The 22,106-nt window shown below is 39.2% G+C and overlaps 1 protein-coding gene across 9 annotated transcripts in view; it reads right to left on the bottom strand.

Moving 5' to 3' along the window:
- Nucleotides 1-2,024: 2,024 nt before the first annotated feature.
- LOC143673590 (histone-arginine methyltransferase CARM1-like) overlaps nucleotides 2,025-22,106 on the bottom strand; it is a 306,223-nt gene continuing 286,141 nt past the window's right edge. For 7 of the 9 annotated variants that reach the window (XM_077148304.1, XM_077148302.1, XM_077148306.1 and 4 more), the window contains 4 exons: nucleotides 19,514-19,603; nucleotides 16,875-17,012; nucleotides 6,202-6,291; nucleotides 2,025-3,611 (listed from right to left, as the gene is read on the bottom strand). In XM_077148304.1, coding sequence (XP_077004419.1) covers nucleotides 3,602-3,611; nucleotides 6,202-6,291; nucleotides 16,875-17,012; nucleotides 19,514-19,603 — 328 coding nt within the window. In that variant the 3' untranslated portion in view covers nucleotides 2,025-3,601. Of the gene's footprint in view, nucleotides 3,612-6,197; nucleotides 6,292-8,541; nucleotides 8,587-16,874; nucleotides 17,013-19,513; nucleotides 19,604-22,106 lie in introns of those variants that run through there. The other 2 variants (XR_013170471.1, XM_077148300.1) reach the window with 2 other exon arrangements.

Genomic DNA, 22,106 nt, shown 5'->3' with positions numbered 1-22,106 from the left:
CAAGTCATAACAAAAATGTGACGTTAATGTCACCTCCAAGGGTGTTGAGTGCAAGACACTAACAATTTAATAAGTTTGGGCTTTTTCATTGACCTATGTTAATGTGTGATTTCATGCCATTTTGCATGGCAAAGGAAGCTTCTCAGAGTTCATTTGATTGCTAGATCAATGTGAAAATATATTATCTGCCTGCTTTGAGCATGGCCAATTGTTGACCTCTCAAATTAAGTATATTTGAGAATGAAATGCAATTACAATGAAAACTGTTTCTATGTGCATGTCCCCATGCCAAGCCTTACGGGGAATATGCAAATATGAGATTTGTTCCTATACTCAAAGTGCTTATGAGCAAGTGGGAAGAGGTAGAAACACATGTATGGAGGACTGTGGATATCAAGCTACCTTCCTTTACGAGAGCAGAAAGAAATGGGATCAGTAGTGAAGCTGGACTGTTCATAGTAGTCTCTCACAGCAGGCATTGTTGGTTGCTTGCCCTATCTCCATTCCTTTTGTTTGGGAATAGAGGTCTAGTTTTCTTCAAAGTTTATCTTTTGGGAAAAATGAGCCTATCTCTAGCTCAAGGATAAGTTCTTCATTGGTTTAGCCCTTTGTGGCTATCCCATGTCCTTGCCAGTGATTGGTTTAGAGGAAGGCATGTGACTCAGTCCTGGCCAATGAAACATGAGGGCAATTTTCTGGGAAAAGTTTTCTTGTGGTTAATTAAGGGCAGAGACTCTGGAGTCAGACTGCTAGGTGTATAATCCTGGCTCCACCACTTACTTGGTGCCATTAGGAAAGTTACTTAACTATTCTGTCTCCATTTCTTCATCTGTTAATGGGGTTAATACCCATTGTACTGAATGTATTATTAGGTACTAATGGGTTGTTGTGAATATCAAAAGTAGCTAATATTTGTAAAGCACTTAGAATGGAGCCTGGCATATAATTATCAATATCTTTTTCATTATTTTAAGAAGAGACATCAGAAATGAGTGCCCATTTTTATGACTCTGGACACTGTTGTGTCGGAATGAGACTACTAAATTCCATGGTCACCTTGTGCAATGAGGGGGCTGACCTGTGGATGACAGAGCAAAGGGAGGGAAGAACCTCGGTTCTTGATGAAATCATTGAGTCACAAAGTCATCAGTCTGGAGGTCACTCCACCTCTGGACTTCTGGGTATGGAATATGATGAATTTTTTTTTTTTCTTTTTTTACATGGGCAGGCACCAGGAATCAAACCCGGGTGCTCTGGCATGGCAGGCAAGCATCCTTGCCTGCTGAGCCACCGTGGCCCACCCATGAATTTTTTATTGTTTAAAGCATTTTCAATCAGCGTTGTCCATTACTGGCAGCCAAAGGCATCCTAAATAAACTAACCTCAACAATGACCTCCCAGTGTGTGTCCTGCTGCAACCTGTGTAGCTTTTACGTCACACAGAAGTCCTAGTTGCACCCAAAGACGTGGTTTATCTTAGAGCAGGTCCTGACACCAGTATGGTTCAACTTGTTACAACTGCCCTTGGTTATGGACTTATCTTAATTATGATGAGATGGTTTGATGAAAGGGAGATTTCCAAGTCTTCCCCAGATTCAAATATCCTTGATATTTATGAGGGACATGCATTGAGGCAATTTGCAGATTTGCAAATACTGCAGGAATGGAATTTTCCTATACAATATAAGAAATTAATACTTCAGTAAGCAATTCCCTTTGATTCTTAATAATTCTGTAGATACAGGACTAGGAGTAGTTTAATAAATTTACTAAAATAAACCCTACTCTATATGACATTATGCCATTCTTATAGTAACATTTACTAAAAACCTACTTAAAATTTCAAAACCAAGATAAAGATGATAAATTGCAGTTTTAAAAGGACACATCAGGAGAATAACTGCTTGTATGGAGTTGTATCCCCTAAGTGATGGATGGAGTTCACTTGGAAAAAGACACTCACTCCTCCACACCTGCCTTGTAGTATTTATCTATATCAAACTTGTGCGTCAACAAAATTACAAATTCATAAATACCATGGATCTTCAGGATTGTTCAAAGATAGGGAAGATTTTTTAGTTTTTGAATCCTTAAAAGTCATGGGTTTCCTCTCTTGTGCTACTTCTGTTGACTGATAACAGCTTCCCAGTTATCAGGACAGTGAGGCCATCTCAGGCTTCATCGGGAAGGAGTGCTGGGATTGATTATGCATGTCTGCCCTGGGTGTGGGTGAAGACAGTGGCAGTAGATGTGCAGCATTTCTGCAATCCAGGGTATACACAGTTTCTGCCTACCCTACCTGAAGGGCAATCAGAACATCATCAGGCCTGATTTTTAAATTCCAGTTATCTTAACTTCAGGATAAATTTTATTGAATCAATATTTTCCTTTATTTAGCATCTTCAGTGCAGAATGCATACTGTTAGGCATTGTGAGAGATTACAAAATGAATTGGAAACAGATCCACCGTACAAGGAACTATAAGTCTAACAGAATAAAAGCATGTATCTGTTTAGGGTATGAAGTAATAAAATTGCTGAAAGAAAGGGTTGGAGAAGGGGGAATGGCTGGAGGAGAAGTCAAAGGTGAGAAAGGGCACTTCTAGTGCACATGGAAGGTGCTCAGCAAGCTATCTTGGAGAGTGTGCACTGTAGTAGGACTTTGGAGTGAGGGGGATAAGCAAAATTGTTTTTATAGCTAGAAGGAAAAAGACTATCTCAGACTGAATGGTCAGGATGAGCAAAAGCAACCGAGTGGAAAGCTAAAAGCTCGGGTGGCTGACTGACTGATGAGAATATGGAGCTCCTGTTTATTCCAGTTTTCCCCACTGAGTGAGCAGGTTGCCTGGTAGGCTTCATTAGACTGTCGTGCTGATGTGACATCCATTTCTCCAAGGGTCGTTTGGGCCAGGGGAAAACCTGAACCTTGGAAAGATCATCTTTCCTCACCATTTGATGTGTGACATACCACAAATGTCTTAAATTTAAGGAGAGGCTTCATGAGAGCTTCATCTCACACTGAGTAAGGTTCCATGTTTATTGTCTTAACTATATAGTCATCAAATATTGCCAATGAAGAATATTCCTGATATATTATTCAATCACTTGAATGAGGCAAAAATTCTCTAACACATTGCTGAGCTAGAAAGTAGCTGCTGATTTGTTGAAAATATTTACAAAAAGAAGTCAGATTAAAACTGTAATAGAGGCTCACTCCTAACATGCTCCCATGTCACTGTCTTGTGTGCGTACATAAAAACACGAGGTAGGCTTTTGTTAAATTTCATTTAAAATACTTCAAAAAATTAAAGCAATGCTGCTGGCTCTTCTAAACTAATAATAAAAATTAAAAAAAGTAAAAAATTTAAAAGTTGTTCTTCAGTGGCATGTAGAAAGCTGTAAAAAGCTTAAGAAGTGCCAAGAAATAGATGTGTCAATAAGATTAAGATGCAGATTTTAGATAAAAAAAAAGAATTTAAATAAACAGAAAGAGCCTTGCAAAATTAAGATAGACTGTATGGTTAGACTATGAAGTGTGAACTTGGATGTCGAGGGACTTCACAGGCGTTCATTCTACTTATTGCCTGGCTTGTCACTGTCTTCTAAGCCAACCTAAAACAGAGAAGTGATTCTGTGACACCAAAGTAAAATAAGTTCTACCCAGATTTAATGCTTGAAGCAAGCAGGTTTTGCTTTCATGTCCTTTCCTTTTCCTCTCCCTCTTCCCAATCCCTCCCCTCCCTAGAGTTTTTATGGGCAGCCTTAGATCTATATTTAGTACGTTTGATTATGCATAGCCTAAATTCAGATCTGAAATGATGATCCAGATTTTTCTTCATGGCAAGAAAACGATTTATAACAAAGACTACAGCACTGACTTATTTCTCTTCTTGGCATGCCATAGGCTCATTTTGCCCTCCTGTTCTCCTCTGGAAGACTCTGCTTGTGCAACTACCCATAGTAGCTCCTTGCTGTCGTTTAGGTCTTCACTCAAATGCTGACTCTTCCAAGAGGCTGCTCAGACCACTCAATGCAAATAACACCCACCTCCTACTTTCCTGGCCCTACCACTTTCTAGCCTATCACTCTAGGTGGTTTTTTTCCTGCTCCATCTGTGAGCCATCTGAAATAGTTTCCTTTTAAGTTCTTATGTGATTTAAATTTTTTTATGTACAGTACAATTCACTCTTTTTAATGTACAGTTCTGGGAGTTTTGACAAATGCCTACAGTTACGTAGCACCATTTATTTTAGTGCCCCCATCCTCATACATACATATGCACTTGGGCTGCTTATGCATTGCTGCAGTAGCAAATTCAAGTTGGAATTGTCTGGGGGTGGAGGCACAGAAGGGCATTATCATTGTTCAACATTTAACTGAGCATCTACTTTATCCTAAACACTCTTCAAAGATTCTGTCATTTGGCCCACTGCTCCATTGACCACAGTGAGGCCCAGATATCAGGGAAGAGTTCATGAAGAGATATAATTGATACCTGGAATTCTAAGGGGAGTCATATTTTTAAGCATCCTCATCAACTTAATTCAATGTCAGTCATAGACTTGCTGCTGAGCAAAAGAAAAAAGGCGAAAGGAAAGGTACCTGCCCCTCACTCAACAATCTGTCAGCTTAGATGGGGTGATGGCTGACTTGAATCTCACCAGACCTCTGGTAAGCATTCATTTTCACCTTGAAACCACTGCACTTGTGTCAGCAAAGCAGGCCTTGGTCCTGGCCAGAGCCTTCTCTGGGTGGCTTTCTGGCAGAATCCTTGTTCTTGTAAGATGAAGTGGAAGTGGGACTCAAGAGTTAACATCTTGCATGGTTCTTTGTATTCAAAAGGTGAGTTCTCAAAAATCCCTCAAAAAATTAATTTCCTACATTAAAATCCAAATGATTCTATTTTGGAATGAATTATAAATCATCATCTATTTACCTTATTGAGAGAGTTGGAGAAGGAAAATAGGAAGAAAGGGGAGAAAGAAAAGAAATGTATTTGATTGCATTGCATTTACTGGGCAACAATTACGTGACTTGTTAAGTACTTGAACATGTTTTATAATCCTTGCAATATCTCAGTGAGGTATATGTTGTCTTTCCCAGTTGAAAGATGAGAAAACTGAGGCCTAGGCAGGTTAAATACTTTTTCACAAGTCAGTCTGCACATTAGTGAATAGTGCAGTCCTTTATCTCTGAGGACAAAACCTGTGCCCCTTGTGTGACACGGCCTGACTGTGTATCGTGGGAGTGCGGATTCCTCCATTCCCTCAGAAAGAAAGATCAGATCTTTAGTCCTAACCGGCAATGGATTTCAAAGACTCACACCGTGTGTGACAACTTGGGCACAACACATACAATTGCAGCTTTGCCTGTTTTTGTTTCTTTCCCCTCCCATGTTTCAAGGTCAAAATTTCATTTTCTCATCTCTGCCAAGGGGTTCTCAGTTTTGTTTCCTGAGTTCCCTTTTCTCCTCAAGCTTTTCAATACCAGAGAGACAGGTTCTTGAATAAAAGCCTTGGGGAGTCATGACAATACAAGGAAAAATTCTCTCTTTTCATAAGGAAGTCAAGAGTGACAGTGTCCAGTGGTGTTATTTGTGTGGTTGACTTCACCTGTGGATTTTCAATTGGCTCACTCTGAATAGGTATAAAGATTGAGAGTCCTTCCAGAAGCATTTGTTATATCCATTTCATTGTGGCAAGTTCTTTGCCTCAGACAAAAATCTGCATAGCTTCTAAAGAGAACTATGTTTTGATTTACATGATTTACATGAGAGATGAGACTCAAAAAAATGTTATTTAAATGGATTTGTGTTTTCGATGCACTAGAGTAACTGCTTCATAAAGCCATCCGTTGGTGAATGAAGGGCAAAGGAGATCATCGCTAAACCCCACATTTTGCAGATGAGAAAATCAAATGCCAGAGAGGGAAAGTGACTTTGTCAGAGTTACAGCTCAGCTAGGAGGAGAAATCATTTCTCTTTTTTTGTGTGTGCGTGGTGTCAGATTGTTATATATTGACTTCTGTTTAATGGAAGGTAAATCACCTGACTTTATATCAGAATCTAAGTCTCCTTGGAGAAGGAGAGAACTAGCGGCTAACTCTTCTTCCTTTTAGGAAAGACATGAACCATTTACTTGGTCATATGGGGAATTGAGATTTTATACACATAGGTGTGAAGTGGCTGAGAGAATTTTCTTACCTAAAGAATGGATTCTTGAGATCAAGGATGTTCCCAGACCTGAAGCCTGTCTGGTTCACCAGCGCCACAATCTGAATGTCATAGCTTTGTCTGTATTTCAGAGAAAAACACATCATCTCACAAGGCTGGTTAGCTAGTCACACATGTCTATGGCATCTTTTACACATGCCTCCTTCATGGAGGTATTGAGTCTATGTGTTTGGCATCTTACATGTGACACGTCTGTTTATGTGGATGCTATTAATATTAGTAGAAGCAACTGAAGGCTTTGTTTATTTGTTAGAGGAAGCTGATAGCAACAATTTCTTGATCTAAAATTTGCAAAGGTAATGCTACTTCTGGTTAATCAAGGAATCTTTATCTTTTTTTTTTTTTTTTTTCATTTTTTCAGGAAAAAAGTTCTGCTGATACCCATGATAGAGAATGGCTTTATGTGCCAGAGACACTATATGTGTCATTAGTGAGGTAACAAAATAATCTTAATCAAGGAAGAACTGTCTGAGCTCCAATCCCAAATGGGCAGAAAACAGCTAATAATTGTGACTGATCTTAAGAGGTCTCAAATGAAGGCTCAGGCAATTATAATAAGAGGCATTGGCTGATAAGAATAAGTGATATCATATATCTCTGGTGACTAATCTGAAGGGGCCAGGTTTGTGGGGCTTTCATTTATCATTCTTAATAATATTCACATATCTTCTGATTTTGTGTTATATATTCACTGTAGAAAAAAATTGAAACTAAGGAAAAATCTAAAGAAAATAAAATCATCCATAATGCTACTAGACAAAGATTCTCTCAGCTAATACTTGGAATATTTCTCTCCATGGGTTTTCACTGTAAGTATTTATAGATGTAAATTTTTAACAAAATGATGCTTCAATATTGCTTCTTATCTTGCTTTTATAGCAAGCATTTATCTCATGTCATAAGACACTGCTTGAACATATATTTCCAATAGTATGAATAGCAATAGCACTTTTATTTAATAACTCTCTATTGTTGAATATTTGGATTTTATAATAACATTATTATTTATAACAAAAACCTAGCTTTTTGAAAGTAATGATGCAAAGGACATTCTTGTAATACATTTTTATTTCCTATCTATGATTATTTCCTTGGAATACATTCCTAGAGCTATAATTAACAGCACTGAAATATATATATATATATATATATATATATATGAATATAGTTAAAAGGGGAAATGTTAGTTTGTATATATGATAAGAGAATAAAAATAAAAATCCATGAAATTGCATACACAGTGAATCCTAAGATAAATCATGGACTATAGTTAATAGCAAAATTGTAAAAATGTGCTTTTATCAATTGTAACAAATGCTCCATACCAAGGCAAAGTGTTAATATAGGATGGAATAGGAGAATCCTGTATTTTAGGCATGATTGTTCTGTAACTCCACAATTTCTCTAATAATTTTTTTTAATACCTAGAGCCAGATTCACTGAGCTAACACACGTAGACATAATTAAGATTCTTCTTTCTTACTGTTTTTAGAATGTTTTTCAGGAAGTGTCCCAAATCACTTCCTAAATTACAAGATGGAAGTGCTAATTTCATTGCACCCTTTCCAATCCTTGATATTTAAATATTTGGGGTTAAAATATTGATTTTTTGAGTTTCCTTGATTACTAGAGAAGATGAACTTCTTTTTAAAATGCCAGATGCCCAATGAACAATGGCTATGCCTGTACCCCCTCCCACCGATCATTGCTAACAGTAGCTTGGGTAGGATTAAATATCATGCTAGAGCCTGTGAAACCACTTCAAGTTCTAGATTTTATTGAACTCAAACCAAATAATGGGGGAACATAGCCATAAGTTAAAAAAAATCAATCAAAATTATGTCCACCTAATTGATCCACACCATGTTTTGTTTTAAATTTTTCTTCCATGCTACCACATCCTGTAGCTCACTGTGCTGGCGACACCTGCAGGTAGGTTTGGGGGAAACTAGGCATTGAGATTTCTCCTCAGGAGAGGGGCAGCACTTGCTGGGATCACAGCGGGCCCAGAGAGCAGTCTGGGAAGGAAGTTGGGAAACAGAGACCTACACATTTTACCAAATGGATGATGCCTTCTTAACAATATCTGAGGTCATCAATACAGAACTTAGAGCAGAAATTGAGTAATACACAGTAGATGTGAGTGTGTTGTTTGTGGATGCACATCTGAACCAGATTTGTCACAAGTAATGACTGAATAGTTCCTACTGAGGTTGAGAAGAAAAAACAGTAAATTCTTCCTATGGGGTTATTAGCAAGGCTTTTTTTTTCAGAATACTCAGTATGCTAACATTGCTACTTCACACTCACTTTTCAGAACCCACTCCTCTTCTTTATTTATCAAAGTCCTGTCTTCTGTAATGGAAAGGAAAAATAGGCATGGCTCAATTTGGTCACTAAAAAGCTGAGATTTGTTTCTAAAGGCTTTTATTGTGTGTGGGGGTGGGGGTGGGGTGGCTGGGTCTGATCATGACTCACCTAACGGGGAAGAATGTGTCTTCACCTAAAAGTGTAGTTAAATAACGCACTTTCTACCCCAAGGGGCCGTGTCACTCAAGTGCCAACACATCCAGGAGGCCAATCCCTAACCCGATAATTAATGTGCAATGTTTATGAAGCAATGAATAATGGGCAAGCTTCCAAAACTGTGTCTACAGGACCCCAAATAACTATTAATTCTTTTGTACCAGTTGTTTGGCAATGTGTATTCAGAAAACCTAGTACTCTACCAGCCTTATTCAATCTAAATCTTAAAGACAGAGCAAGTGGCATAAGTGAGGACATTATCTTGGTTCTAGGATTGGATACAAAAGACAAACATTTCATTTGCAATATCCAAAATGATCCTGGAAACTCAGGAATACCACATACAGGGTGTACATGTCTTTCCAAAGAATGTGGAAATTCATAATTCCATCTGATAGAAAACAGAGGATACAATAGTGGGTACTGCTTTGCTAGACTTAGTGCTGACCATCAAGGTAGAATGAAATGAAGGAACAAAATTGGCAGGAAGTTTGAGAAAGAATGATCCAAGTCACTGGGATTTACCAATCCGTAAAGGAAAGAATGAGAACCTTAACAGGGAACAGATTCTAGGCTAGTATTCTTCAAAGGGTTTTGAGTGTGCCCCAGAGAAAAGGTGGGACAAGACATTGTGGTGTAGAATGAAAATACTGAACCATGATTTTGTAATTTTTTAGTTAGTTGTTTACCAAATATATACTGAACACTAGTTAATTCACTAGGTGACTGCTGTATTCTAATCATCAACTGAGCTAAGATTTTTAGTATGTTCACCTACTTCCTCAGGTTTTGCAAAGGTGAGATGGTTCATGTAAGACACCATTTCTTAAATAATGTGACAACATTACCGGGTAAGTACAACAGTATGTTGGGCACGTGGTCAGAGCTAGAAGAATGGGAGTAACATTGTTTTATAAAGAAATGCCATTTAACACTGTTGGACCAGTACACACTATTAGTTCACTGTACCTGACCACATACAACAGTGTCTTCCCATAATTCCTTCTGATGCAGCTACTTTACCATGGATATAGCCAGTGAGATGTTTGTCTTACATGCAATCCAAGGAAAGCAGTTTAGAGATGGCCATTAGAAGTAAGATTGAAGCATGCAAAGCTTTAATTGTTTTATCAGCATTCCTTCTAGTTTTTATAGGCTCATCAAACTCTCTCCCAGGCAAACCCCAAGGCAACCCCCCTGGCAAACCTAGGTATAGTAGGTCTTCACAGTTATTAAAAAATTTAAAATAATATTTCAAAATATTTTGGTACAAGGCAAGTGGCTGAGCTAAATTCAACAATCAGCCTATATTTACTTTCTAAATTCATCTTTTTAATTTCTATTTTTGTATGCCTTATGAAAAACATATGTGAATTTCTCTCTCTATAAACTCATCTATATGCATAGATACATATATGTACATACACATATATGTGAGTACATATATGTATATGTACAGAATGAGAGAAGAGAAAAAGAGGGAGACTAAACTTAATTTCAAGCTGTCTATTATTATTATTACTGTAGTAGTACAGGTACATAATTAAAAGATAAATATTCATATACTTGGGAGGACATATGTAAAGTGTTTTGCTCCTAGGTGTTTATGATCACAAAACTTTGGAGACCACTTCTATGAACTTTAGAGATATAAATTTCATAGAGTCCACAAAAAAGGCAGGTTCTATGTTATCATCTGAGCCATAAATGATTGACAGCTCAAGAGTGATGAGAGGCTGTCAAAAATAAAATGCTACAATACCATCATAAATGGTCCAGGTGGGGAAGAAGAGGGCAGTCATTTTCACACCAGAGTGGTTACCCAGGGAACTCTCCCCATATTTCAGAGTTCAAAGGACTGTTTGACAGTAAGGGAGAAGGGGATCACATCTGAGGTTGGGGTAGCACCTTACTGAAAAATGCCAACATTGGGCAACTGTTGAGGTTTCTAGAAAATACTGTGGAAAACAATTTTTAAAAAATCTCAAGAGGTACACAGGGTTCAAAAAGTAGAATAAGAGAAGAGGAAATGGAACTAAGATTTACTGTGGTCCTATTATGTGTTCAGCACTATACTAGGTTCTCTTCTTTAATGTTCGCAAAAGCCTGGCCAGACAATTAGTATAAACTCTACTTTGTAGAACAGAAGTTGAGTAAACTGGGGTGATAGATTAACGTGCCCCAGGTCACTCAAGTACTAACCAGTACGTAGAAGAGACTGGATCAAGCAAGGATATATCAGACTCCAAAACCTGCTCTCTTTTCCCTGGTAAGATAAAGGATTTCCTCCCTTGTTTCCTTCTTTTCTTCTTCCTGTGATGTATCACACACCTGTGGTACCTTAGGCTGCTTCTTTCAAATGTGCTGTACTCTAATAAGAGAGGGATCGTCAGCTCGTGACTCATTCATCCAGTCATTCCACAATATAATTGGGTCCCTGCCATGTATTAAGAGAGGAAGGATAAGCTCAGAATAAGACTCAATGCCTCTCTTGGGAAGCTCATATATAGAAATAATGGCGGTACAACACCGGTGCTATACTAAAGCTGGAGGAACCCTGGGAATCATTAGGCAGGTGTATGGGAGGAAAGTGGTTTGCTTCCTTCTTTCCTATTGGAGGGATCAAAGGAGAGAAGGGTAGAAAATACATGGTAAAAAATGAAACCTAAGATGCCAGGAAAATGCAATGGAACAATCAGAATACCTAAATGTACTTTCCTAATTCCACCTTAAGATCCCTAAAAAAAAATGAATTTTGGAAGACAAAATAGTATTTTTGTTTGCAAAAAAGGGGGAAAGGCAAACTCCAAAACTCTAGGCAGATGTTGCCTAAAATAGCCTTACTATATTTTTAGAACTGGTCATTAAACAGATCTATGAGCATTTAGGAAGAAAGTAGTAACTTTTAGGATAAACATGGTATAAGTCAGCATTTCACATTTTTCTCCATGGAAGCCATCCAGAAACAGGGAGAATGAAAAGGACAGTACAGATCTCATTTTCTGTGAAACCAGGGGAAAGATATAATCTGTGGTCGCCAACATATGTGTACAGGCTGCAAAAGCACTTGAGGTCGGTTAGAAGCCACATGGAAGAAAACATGAAAGTACAGAAAGTGGGGTATGAGGGCAAGCATATCACACAAAGTACCAGAAAAAGCAGTGTCTGAGCCAGTTTGAATCTATTATGTACCCCAGAAAAGCCAAGTTTTAATCCACTCAATCTTGTTAGGGCAGCAATTTATTTTAATCCTGATTCAATACTGTAGGTTGGAATCATTTGATTAGATGATCTCCACAGATATGTGATACACCCAGCTGTGGGTGTGACCTTTGATTAGATGGAGATGTGATCCCATTCACTCCAGGTGGGTCTTCATTAGTTTACTGGAATTCTTTAAAAGAGGAAACATTTTGGAGAGAGCCAGAAACAACAGAGAGAACAGAAACTCCAGAACAGAGCTGACAGGCAGAGAACAGAGACACAGATGTTTGGAGATGCTTGGAGCCCAGCAGACAAGGTCATGAGATGTTAAGCAAACCAGAACCTGGAGAGAGCCAAGGAAAGTCAAGAGATGAAAGCCAGACTCGGAGATGCAAAGTGAAGAACCCACACAGGAGCAGAGACTGAAAGCAACAGAGCCCAGGAGCAAGGGACCAGCAGAACCCAGCTGACAGAGGTGTTCCTGACCCATTGGCTTTTCTTGAATTAAGGTATCTTTCCCTGGATGCCTTAGTTAGGACACTTTTATAGGCTTAGAACTGTAAACTTGTAACTTATTAAATTCCCATTTTTAAAAGCCATTTCAGTTCTGGTATATCACAATCTGGCAGCTTGCAAACTAACACAGTATCCAAACACGAGAAGTAAAAGGTACATTCCTTATTTGTAAGATCTTGTGCAGGAACTGGGCTGAGCAGGACTATTGGTAGAGACGTTCCTGGACCTGGGGCTTGTTCAGAAAAGCAAAGGAAGTGGAGCTAACGAAAGAACCATAAGAGGAGCCTAACTTGCAGGAAAAGCAGTGTGGCCTCATGACAGCATAGATGGGGAGAGACTTAAGGGTTGAGAAAAACAGATAGCATGAAGACTATTACACCTCTCTTTATCTCAGGAACTTACTTCTTGTAAACAGCCATCCAGGAAAGCCCCATTAGTTTGATGATGAACTACCATAGCATCAATGCCAATATAATAGAGAAAAGTCGAGAAAGAGTAAGACAATTTACTCACAGATAAAAAATACACATCAGATAAATGATGCCATGGGAAAGATAAAAGATGTGAATAAATATTTTGTTACAGATTTAAAAACCCACAGTGAATTCCCGGTGCCTCCCTATGCGCGCGCGCACACACACACACACACACACACACACACACACACACACACACAAATCCATAGTGAAGCCTTCAACTCTATGAAAGAAACAGTCATCTTCATAAAGGAAGACCATGATGTGAAAAATACAGTAGCCCAAGGAAGAGAATAAGAAAGATCTCAAAGCACTGATTTGGAAATATCTGTAAGGTGTATTGTTAAGTGAAAAAGCTAAGATGTAGAAAATAGAAATAGAATGTTACCATTTAGGTATAAAAAACAGGGTGGTATATTCCTACCAGTACACTATGTGCCTATTATACATTTATATGAAATTCTGAGGGGATAAGCAAAAAAACACAAACAGTGGTAATATGATGGAGTCAGGGGAGGCGTTAGGCATGAAACGGCCTTTAAAAAAGGGAATTTAATAAATTGCTAGTTTACAGTTCTAAGGCTGAGAAAACATCCCAATTAAAGCAAATCTATAAAAATGTCCAAATTAAGGCACTGACAAGAGGTTACCTTCACTCAGGAAAGGCTGATGAAGTTCAGGGTTTCTCTCTCAGCTGGAAGGGCATGTGACAAAGTCTCTCAGCTTTCTTTCCCGGCTTCTTGTTTCATGAAGCTCCCTGGGAGGCATTTTCCTTCATCTCCAAAAGTCGCTGGCTGATGGATTCTCTGCTTTGTGGTTCTGCAGTGTTCTGAAGCTTTCTCCAAAATACTTCTTTTATAGGATTCCAGTAAACTAATCAAGAACCATGTAGAATGAGTGGAAACACATCTCCATCTAATTAATACCCACAACTGACTGAGCCACATCTCTGTGGAGATAACCTAATCAACTTTCCAACCTATAATACTGAATAGGGATTAGAAGAAACAGTTGCTTCCACAAGATTGATTAAGATTAGAATATGGCTTTTTTAGGGTATCTAAATCCCTCCAAACTGGCACAACTTCCATGACCAAATCCAAAAGGTACAAATTAGGCTGGACCTACACTAATTTTGAAGGCAGATTACACCTGTGGTTTCTCTCACTTAATATTTTTTGAACAAAAATTTGCCTATTATATTTGCAAATGATGCAAAGTGGCAGGGATCACTGCCACTATATATTTTGTGTATACTATACACAAAAAAATTAAAAATGAAATTATTGGCTCTAGAAAGGTTCCAAACAGAATGTTAAATACATGAATGGAAGAGGTACAAAGATTTGTACCAAGGCTGACAGGAATCAGCTTCATACGAAGCTATGGGGGAAATCCGATACAAGAGAAGATGATGTAAAATATATGTATATATTTTGCTTTTCATTTACTAGGAATTTAATGTGGGTCAAGTAAAATGGCCTCCAAACCCAATTCAAACTAAAATTACATTATTAGAAGTATGGTATTCAAAGCAGCAGTGGTCACTTTCCCTCTGTATCCAGCACTTATTAGTCTGTCCTGTGTTTAGTTCTGGAGAAATATTTTCAAAGGCGCTTTGATAACTTGGTTATTTCCAGGGGGGACAACCTAGGATTTCAAACTATTTTAAAACCACTCTTCTAGGAGGGAGGAGTTGGGGATGTTAGACTGAACACAGGAAGAAAGAGAGGATAGTTGACAGAACTCTCCAAATATTGGAACCACTGCCATTGGAGGCTGGAACATTCCTACTTGGTTTGAATTCAGAAACAGAACTAAGAACAATGGGTAGAATTTATAAAAAGTAAAATACAGGATCAATAGCAAGAATAATTTTCTAATAAGTTGAGATGTCTAAAATGAAAGACATTAATAGCCAAGGACCATGGAGGAGAAGACATTCATGCCTTATTGATAATTAAAGAAATGCAAGCCAAAGTAACAAGATGCTATTTTTAAAAATTATTTTTGGGTCAATCAGATTGGCAAAAACTAGAGAGACTGATAACATTCAATTAGGGAAAGACGGGAAGAAATGAGCATGCTTATCCACTGCCGGATAAATGGTGTAAGTTGTTGCTTCCATTGAGAAAGGTAGCATCAATCACAGAATAACATGTACACACCCTTTAATCCAGCTTCTCCATTTATAAGCATCTCATTTGGAAATACCCATGTAACCTTGCAAGCCATATGTGAGATTTGTACCTGAGAAAAACATGTTCTTACACTCAATCCATTCCTGTGGGTGTGAACCCATTGCAAATAGATGAAGTTATTTCACTCAAGATGTGGCCCACCTCAGTCAGGATGGGTCTTAATCTCATTACTGGAGCCCTTAATAAGTGAAGTGAAATTCAGAAAGATAGAAAACCATGGGAACTAAGAAGGTGAAGGTCAATGGAACCAGGGAGAGAAAGGAGAGGCCGCCATGTGCATTGCCATGTGACAGAGGAGCCCCAAACCAAAGACCATCAGCAGCCAGAACACCAGTCTTTGAGAAGAAAGCACTGCCTTGATGACACTTTGATTTGGACTTTTTCTTAGCCTCAAAACCATAAGCCAATAAATTTCCATTTTTTAAGCCAACCCATTGTATACTATTGGCTTAAGGGCTAAGGAAACTGAAACACTACCTGTTCAAGGATACTTATTGCAGATTTTTTTGCAATGGCAAACAAACAAACAAGCAAAACCAAACCAAACCAATTGGAAGCACCTAAATATTAATCAATCAAGGATTTAAAAAAATACATTCTGATATATGCATGCTCTGCTCTTATGTATCTATTAAAAAGCACAAAGCAATGTAAAGATTCAGGGTTTGTTACTAACTGAAAACTAGAGTTGCAGAATGTTAGTGTAACACTTTTTTTTTTTTTTTTAAAAAAAAACAATTTTGTTAGCATATGCACAAAAAATAATCTGAATGGATATGGACCAAACTCTCTGATCGTGGGGGTGGGGCGAGGGCTGGTAGATGGGGCAGAAGTTCCATCTGACTATATCACTTTTGCATTTTAAAATTTATTTGTGATTATTTTTGCAATTAAAGAAATCAATACTTTATAAATGGAAGGGTTGGGGTGGGCCACGTTGGCTCAGCAGGTAGAGTTCTTGCCTGCCATGCTGGAGACCTGGGTTCAATTTCCAGTGCCTGCTCATGCAAAAAAAAATAAAAATAAAAATGGAAGGGTTGATTTGTGAGGTGGTGAGCTCCCCACCAATGGAGTATTCAAGCACAGGCTCAAGGAAGGGTGTGGGGGTGAGGAAAGGAAGTTGAACAAGATGACCTCTGAGTGCCCTTCATACCCTGAAAATATTGTGGCCACCCCAGTTCTCCCACCTCTAAGTCACCCAGCTGAAGCTCCAACATGATGGAATAAAACAGAGTATTTTAAAAATGAATATAGGGAAGCAGTCAGTGCTGCCTGATGCATCATATTCTACCCCTGCAGTTCTATTTCCCCTGCAGTACAGATGCAGTTTATTATTCTAAGTTAGAGGGGCTGAAGCTAGACAGATATAGGGCAGTCCAGGAAGCTGATCTGGAGATTTAAAGTTCCTTGAGGTGATGGATTTCTTTCTTCCTCCGATGTCAGGTAGATCTCACTGTCCTTAGTCTTTCTGAAGCTCCTCCTCCCCCCACCCTACCCTGGCCACCCTCACAGGGAGGTGAAATCCGCGCTGCAGGGTTTCTCTCAAAGAGCACCGGGGCCAGCTCAGCCTTTGGAAAGCTCGCTGACCATTTCTAGGTGTTAGAATCTCCGGAGCTTGCCAGTTTCCCCTCACCCTCATCCCTCAATGCCCAGTATGCATTTCCCCTCACTCTCATCCCTTAATACCCAGGGGAAATCTTGTCTGCACTGGTCTGCTTACCTTTTATTGGCTACGAACAGCACTTTCCCTGAGAGAGTCTCCCCCTCCTTGGCAAAGAGAGGAGTCTGAAGAAGGCACCGTGCCTGATACCAGTGAGTCAGAGGCTCGGTTGGGGCTGTCGACAGCCAAACCGTTGCCCTGTGGGGCAAGGAAAGAGTTAAAAGTCAATTATGTTCCCGACCCACATTTATGGATTGTTTTAAGAACTTAGGTTGATAAGTGATTTTTCACTCCTTTTAATTTGTGGAACCCCCACCCCCTCCCCTTTGTAAATTAAATGATAGGTTTACAGAAAAATCATATAGAAACTACAACATTCCCATATACAAGTCCTCATTATTAACATTTTGCATTAGTGCAGTATATTTGTTAAAATTGATGAAGGAATATGATTAAAATTATACTATAATTAACCACAGTCCATGGTTTACATCAGGGTTCACTGTTTGAGTTGTACAGTCTTAGGGTGTTTTTTAAAAAAATCATTTTTATTCTAGTAACACATATATAACCTAAAATTTTCCCTTTTAACCTCATTCAAATATGTAATTCAGTGCAGTTGGTCCAGGGTGGGGATGGGGAATGGTGCATCTGCTTGAATTGTACAGAATTTCCATTCGGGGTGTTGGAAAAGCTTTGGGAATGGATGGTGATGGTGGGAGCACAACACCGTGAATGTCACTACCATTGTGGCACCCTTTTAAGATAAGGATATCTCAGTGTACTGAGTAATTATAATGTGTTGAGTATTGGGCTAAGAGCTTTATGTACCTTATCCCATTAAATCTATACTGCAACCCTATGGTAGGCCCAGAACCGTCACATCATTTGTCTAGAGTCACACAGAGGAAACCTAGGGAGCTGGACTTCAAACCCATGGATTTGACCATTGTGTCAATCTGGACCTCTGAAAACGAGTTTATAAGAAGCCCCAAGGCAAAATGTTTGATTTGGCACCTATCTTGTTTGAAAAGTCTGGCAGGGTGACAAATATGGAGTCTGACTTCTGACTATATCATCCCACCTGCTCAGGAATCCAGAAGGATATTCTGGAGTAGACGGCCTCTACTCTCCCAGCTCGGACCCCCTGCATGGGGATGTGTGTGTTTGTCCTGAGGTTCTCCACTCCATGTAATGAAGCGAGGACATCTGTGGCATGCTGCTAAGCCCGGGGTCATCCGCCTGGGGCTCGGCAGTGGCATTGGCTTGGGAGGAGCAGGGGGCACCTTAAGTGTGAGGCAAATTCCTTGAGGGTCAATTTTGAGTTGAAGATTGGGGGGGTTGATTTTATATAGTTTAACAGCTAAGAAATGTAAATCACTTTTATATCAAAATATACTTGAGTACATGATGGAGTAGAGTACAAAATTTCTACAATTGTTTCAAAGATAAAACATTTAACTTCAAAGAAATTTCTCCCTTGAAGCAGGCCTCTTCAAGCTTGTCGCTGTTTTCCCTGCAGGAACCAAAGCATTTACTTTGGTTCTACTGGGGAAACTCTGAGAAACACATGCAGGGTTCCCTGAGCCGCATTCCTTTTATGTGATATAGGACTGGCCTGTGCATCATTTTATTTCTTTCTGATTATCAGACTGGACTAGGCTTCTAGGGCTCCGCTCCTCCACTGCATCCCCCCAGTCTCCTCTGAGCACTAATAGACCCACAGGCACTCCCTTCTAAGCAGGGGCAGAGATGAGTTTGGAGACTTTCACAAGAAGTCGAAGACTGTGTGCTTTTAAAGGTTGCCTTTTTGCCTGGTTCTGCGATACAGATTCAATCTTTTTGCTAACAGGAAGCCTGGGAAGGACTAGGGAAGCCAGGAGAGCAGAGATTTGGAGGGTCATGGAAGTGGAAAACACAGACTTGTTCTCACTCCTCCAAATTCTAATCCAATTGGTTTAGGAGGTTCCATGGTATTTCTAGCTAGAGTTGATCTGATTCTATGTGTGATAGTTAAGTTCTTGTGTCAACTTGGTTAGGTTATGGTGTCCAGTTGTTTGGTCAAGCAAGCACTGTTGTGATTGTTACTGTGAGGGTATTTTGTGGATTTAAATTATTTGTCAGTTGACTGAATCTATGGCTGGTTACATGTACAATCAACCGAGGAGACAGCCTTCAGCAACGAGAGAAATCTCATCATAAGTAGACAGTCTTAAAGAGAGAACAGAGGATTTCAGCAGTCAGAAAGAATTTCAATCTCTATTTCAGCCACACAGCTTCTCTTGTGGAATTCATCAAAAACCTCACTGGAGTTCCCAAATTGTGACCTACCCTACACATTTCGGATTTGCCAATCTCCATGGTCACATAAACCAACTCACAATAAATCTCATCATGTGTTCTCTCTCTCTCTCTCTCTCACACACACACACACACACATACACACACACACATACACACCTGCTACTGGTTCTGTTTCCCAGGAGAACCCTGACTAATTCACAATGGGAAACCACCTCATTTTCACCTCACCCTAAAATCTTAACAGTAGCATTAACATCAGTGCTAATTTAATTGAAAACTGGAGAAACAAGCATTATTGTTGTTGCTATTAATGTTTAAAGATTTTAAAACAGTAATTGCAAATAGGAGAGAAAAGCACGGGGGTAGCGTAGGCCGCGCGGGGGAAGGATACATACAGGGATCCCACAAAGGCCACGTCAAACCAGAGGGCCAGGCCGTGAATGAGGCCGGACCGCGCCATCTGAAACACAAAGGGGATTTCTATTCTGCAAGGAAAGAAAGAAAAAAGAAACAATTGGAATTGTTTTTTGTTGACAGACATACTAGATACACTGGTGAGATCAGTGGGAAAAGTCACAGAACACTGGCATTTCTTATTAAGCACTTTTGCCTTAGCAGCAAGGTTTTCTAAGTATGTAAGGGATGCGAGGGTGACACGACAGATTGCAGAAGCTTGCATCTTGACAAAACCCTGCAAGGGCCACACAGCTGTGTTGTGATGCCCTACAACTCTATGGGGTGAGTACAACATCTGGAGCTGGCTTTGACTCCTAAAGAGGAGGATCACTCAGTATACAGGTGACAGCCAGCCTTTCAGAAATTAAACCCTGGGCTGTGGCAGGTCCCCAGTGCAGCTGTTCAGCAGGAAAAGGCTATTCAGGCTTCTGAAAAAGAGAGTGGATCATGGGGTGACTGTCAGGACGAGAAGGTCATTGTTCTAGTTCATTTATTTTCCAGGGAGGCAATTTAACATCCCACTTGGCTACAGAGTAATGCTGAAGTGGTCAGGGTTTATGTCAAAAGCAGAAGAAATGGGAATAGAGAAAATATTGGAAAACATACAACAAAATCTAGATGCTGGACTTTTTTTTTTTTTAGCTTTGGAGCCTTGGAAAGTCACTTAAATTATTGGAACTTCAATTTCCCCATTTGTTGAAGGGTGACAAAATCTCTCTCCTACTTCCCACACAGGGTTTTTGTGCATGTCAAATGGAAAAATGTATATGATAGTGCTTTGCAAATTTCGAAGTGTTTTACAGTTAAAAGATGGTGTTATTGGTTCATTGCTGGGGCTATATCACTCGGAAAAGGCTTATTTTAGTCAGTGTTCTACAGGCTTACAAAGGAGATAATTTGCATTCCTGATGTCCCCAAAGGCTTAGCCTTCTACTCTGTAGCAATGAGAGTACTTAGAGATTTTTCCACTACATTTATCACATTGAATTTATTGTTATTGCAATATAATAATTTCTTCTCATTTTTTGCGTCCCCTAAATGGACAATGATCTCCTCAAGGACAGAAACATGAAAATTTATTTCTTGTACCTGTGCAACCCAGTACCTGACATAATAGGGTCTCAATTAATATATGTTGAATCAATGCACAAATGAATGAATGATGCTTCTGAAAAGTGAACATAGACATAATTTTCAAAAAAATTCCCTGGACTCAGGAGATAGCCTGGAAGCAGCAAATAAACTCAATAGAAGTCAATTTTAGTGGGGCCTGGGGTAGTTATTAGAGCTGTTTCCAATGTCAGTAATTTTGTTCTGAGCTTATAAGTAGGATTTCATTTCCACCAACTTGACTTAGGCACTGCCATATGATTATCAATTAAACGTGAACAGAAATGACTTGTGACACTTTCAGACAGAAGCTTTAACTGCCAGTGCATCCTTTGCTATGCTTTCTTTTTCCTCAGTGATCAGCATTGTTCCAGATAGGTGAGGCTTCATCAGATTTCATCATTGGAGTAGATGCCAAGCTGAGCTGAAGTTGGCCCACAATAGATAAATAGTGTAGGAGAGAAAGACATCTGTGTTATTATTAGCCAATGAGATTTATTTTTGTTACTGTAGCACATTCTAGCCTATCCTGATTGATACAACATCCTTGGTCCATTGTTATGTCAAAGTTGGAATAAGCCAGCTGCATTTTTTTTAAAAAAGTGTGGCCCTTGCTTCGGCAGTAGATTCAGGCAAGTCATAAAGTGGTGTGCCTTAACTTTCTTAGAAAAAAAATACTAATGTTGATCTTCTCAGGAAAAATAGGGCAAAGTGCTAGTGAAAACTTACTCAAAGGGGATTCATATTTCCATTTAAGAAAATGGAATCAAGTCAAGGTATGATTCCTCATTTCAGAGTCTCTTAAGTGGCAGGAAAGAAGATACAAACATTTATTGAGGCCCTCTGCAAAAATAAGCCAGATAATGCCTTCTGGGCCAAAAGAGGGGAAAGAAGTGTAATAAAATAAGGCATCAGTGGCCAAGAGAGGTCAAGTGGAGTCAAGAGGCTGTTCTGGAAGCCCCTCTTATGCATCAGGTAGGTAGTGCTAATTGCCATGGTTTGCTAAACAGCAATCAACATCACTCCTATTCTTAGGAATACTGGGGGCTTGAATTGAGACTCTATAAAAGTTCCATGTACTAGGTTTGCCTTCCTGGACAACCTATAATTCCTGGAGAGTTCCTAGGTCAGATAAATCTTGAAATTCAGAGGGACCAGCCTCTCCAAGATTATCGATTTTAATTACATCCTACTATCCTTTAGTGTTGACACCCCTTCTCAACATGAAAAAGTCAGAACAGGCATTGCCCAAAGATCCCTAAGATTAGGAAAAGAGTTAAAGGAGAAAGAGAAGGTATAACAGAGAAAATAGCATTTAACAAATAAGTATGACTGCTGAATCACTATATTAATATTTCTTCTAGCCTCCAGTGTTTTGGAGCAGCTAGAAGGATAAATCTGAGATGGTGGAATGGTAGGTCA

This window comes from Tamandua tetradactyla, chromosome 2 (genome assembly GCF_023851605.1).
Source record: "Tamandua tetradactyla isolate mTamTet1 chromosome 2, mTamTet1.pri, whole genome shotgun sequence".
NCBI classification, from domain to species: Eukaryota; Metazoa; Chordata; class Mammalia; order Pilosa; family Myrmecophagidae; genus Tamandua; species Tamandua tetradactyla.
The sequence above is the reverse complement of the archived record's forward strand: the minus strand, read 5'-3'. Positions and strand labels throughout refer to the sequence as shown.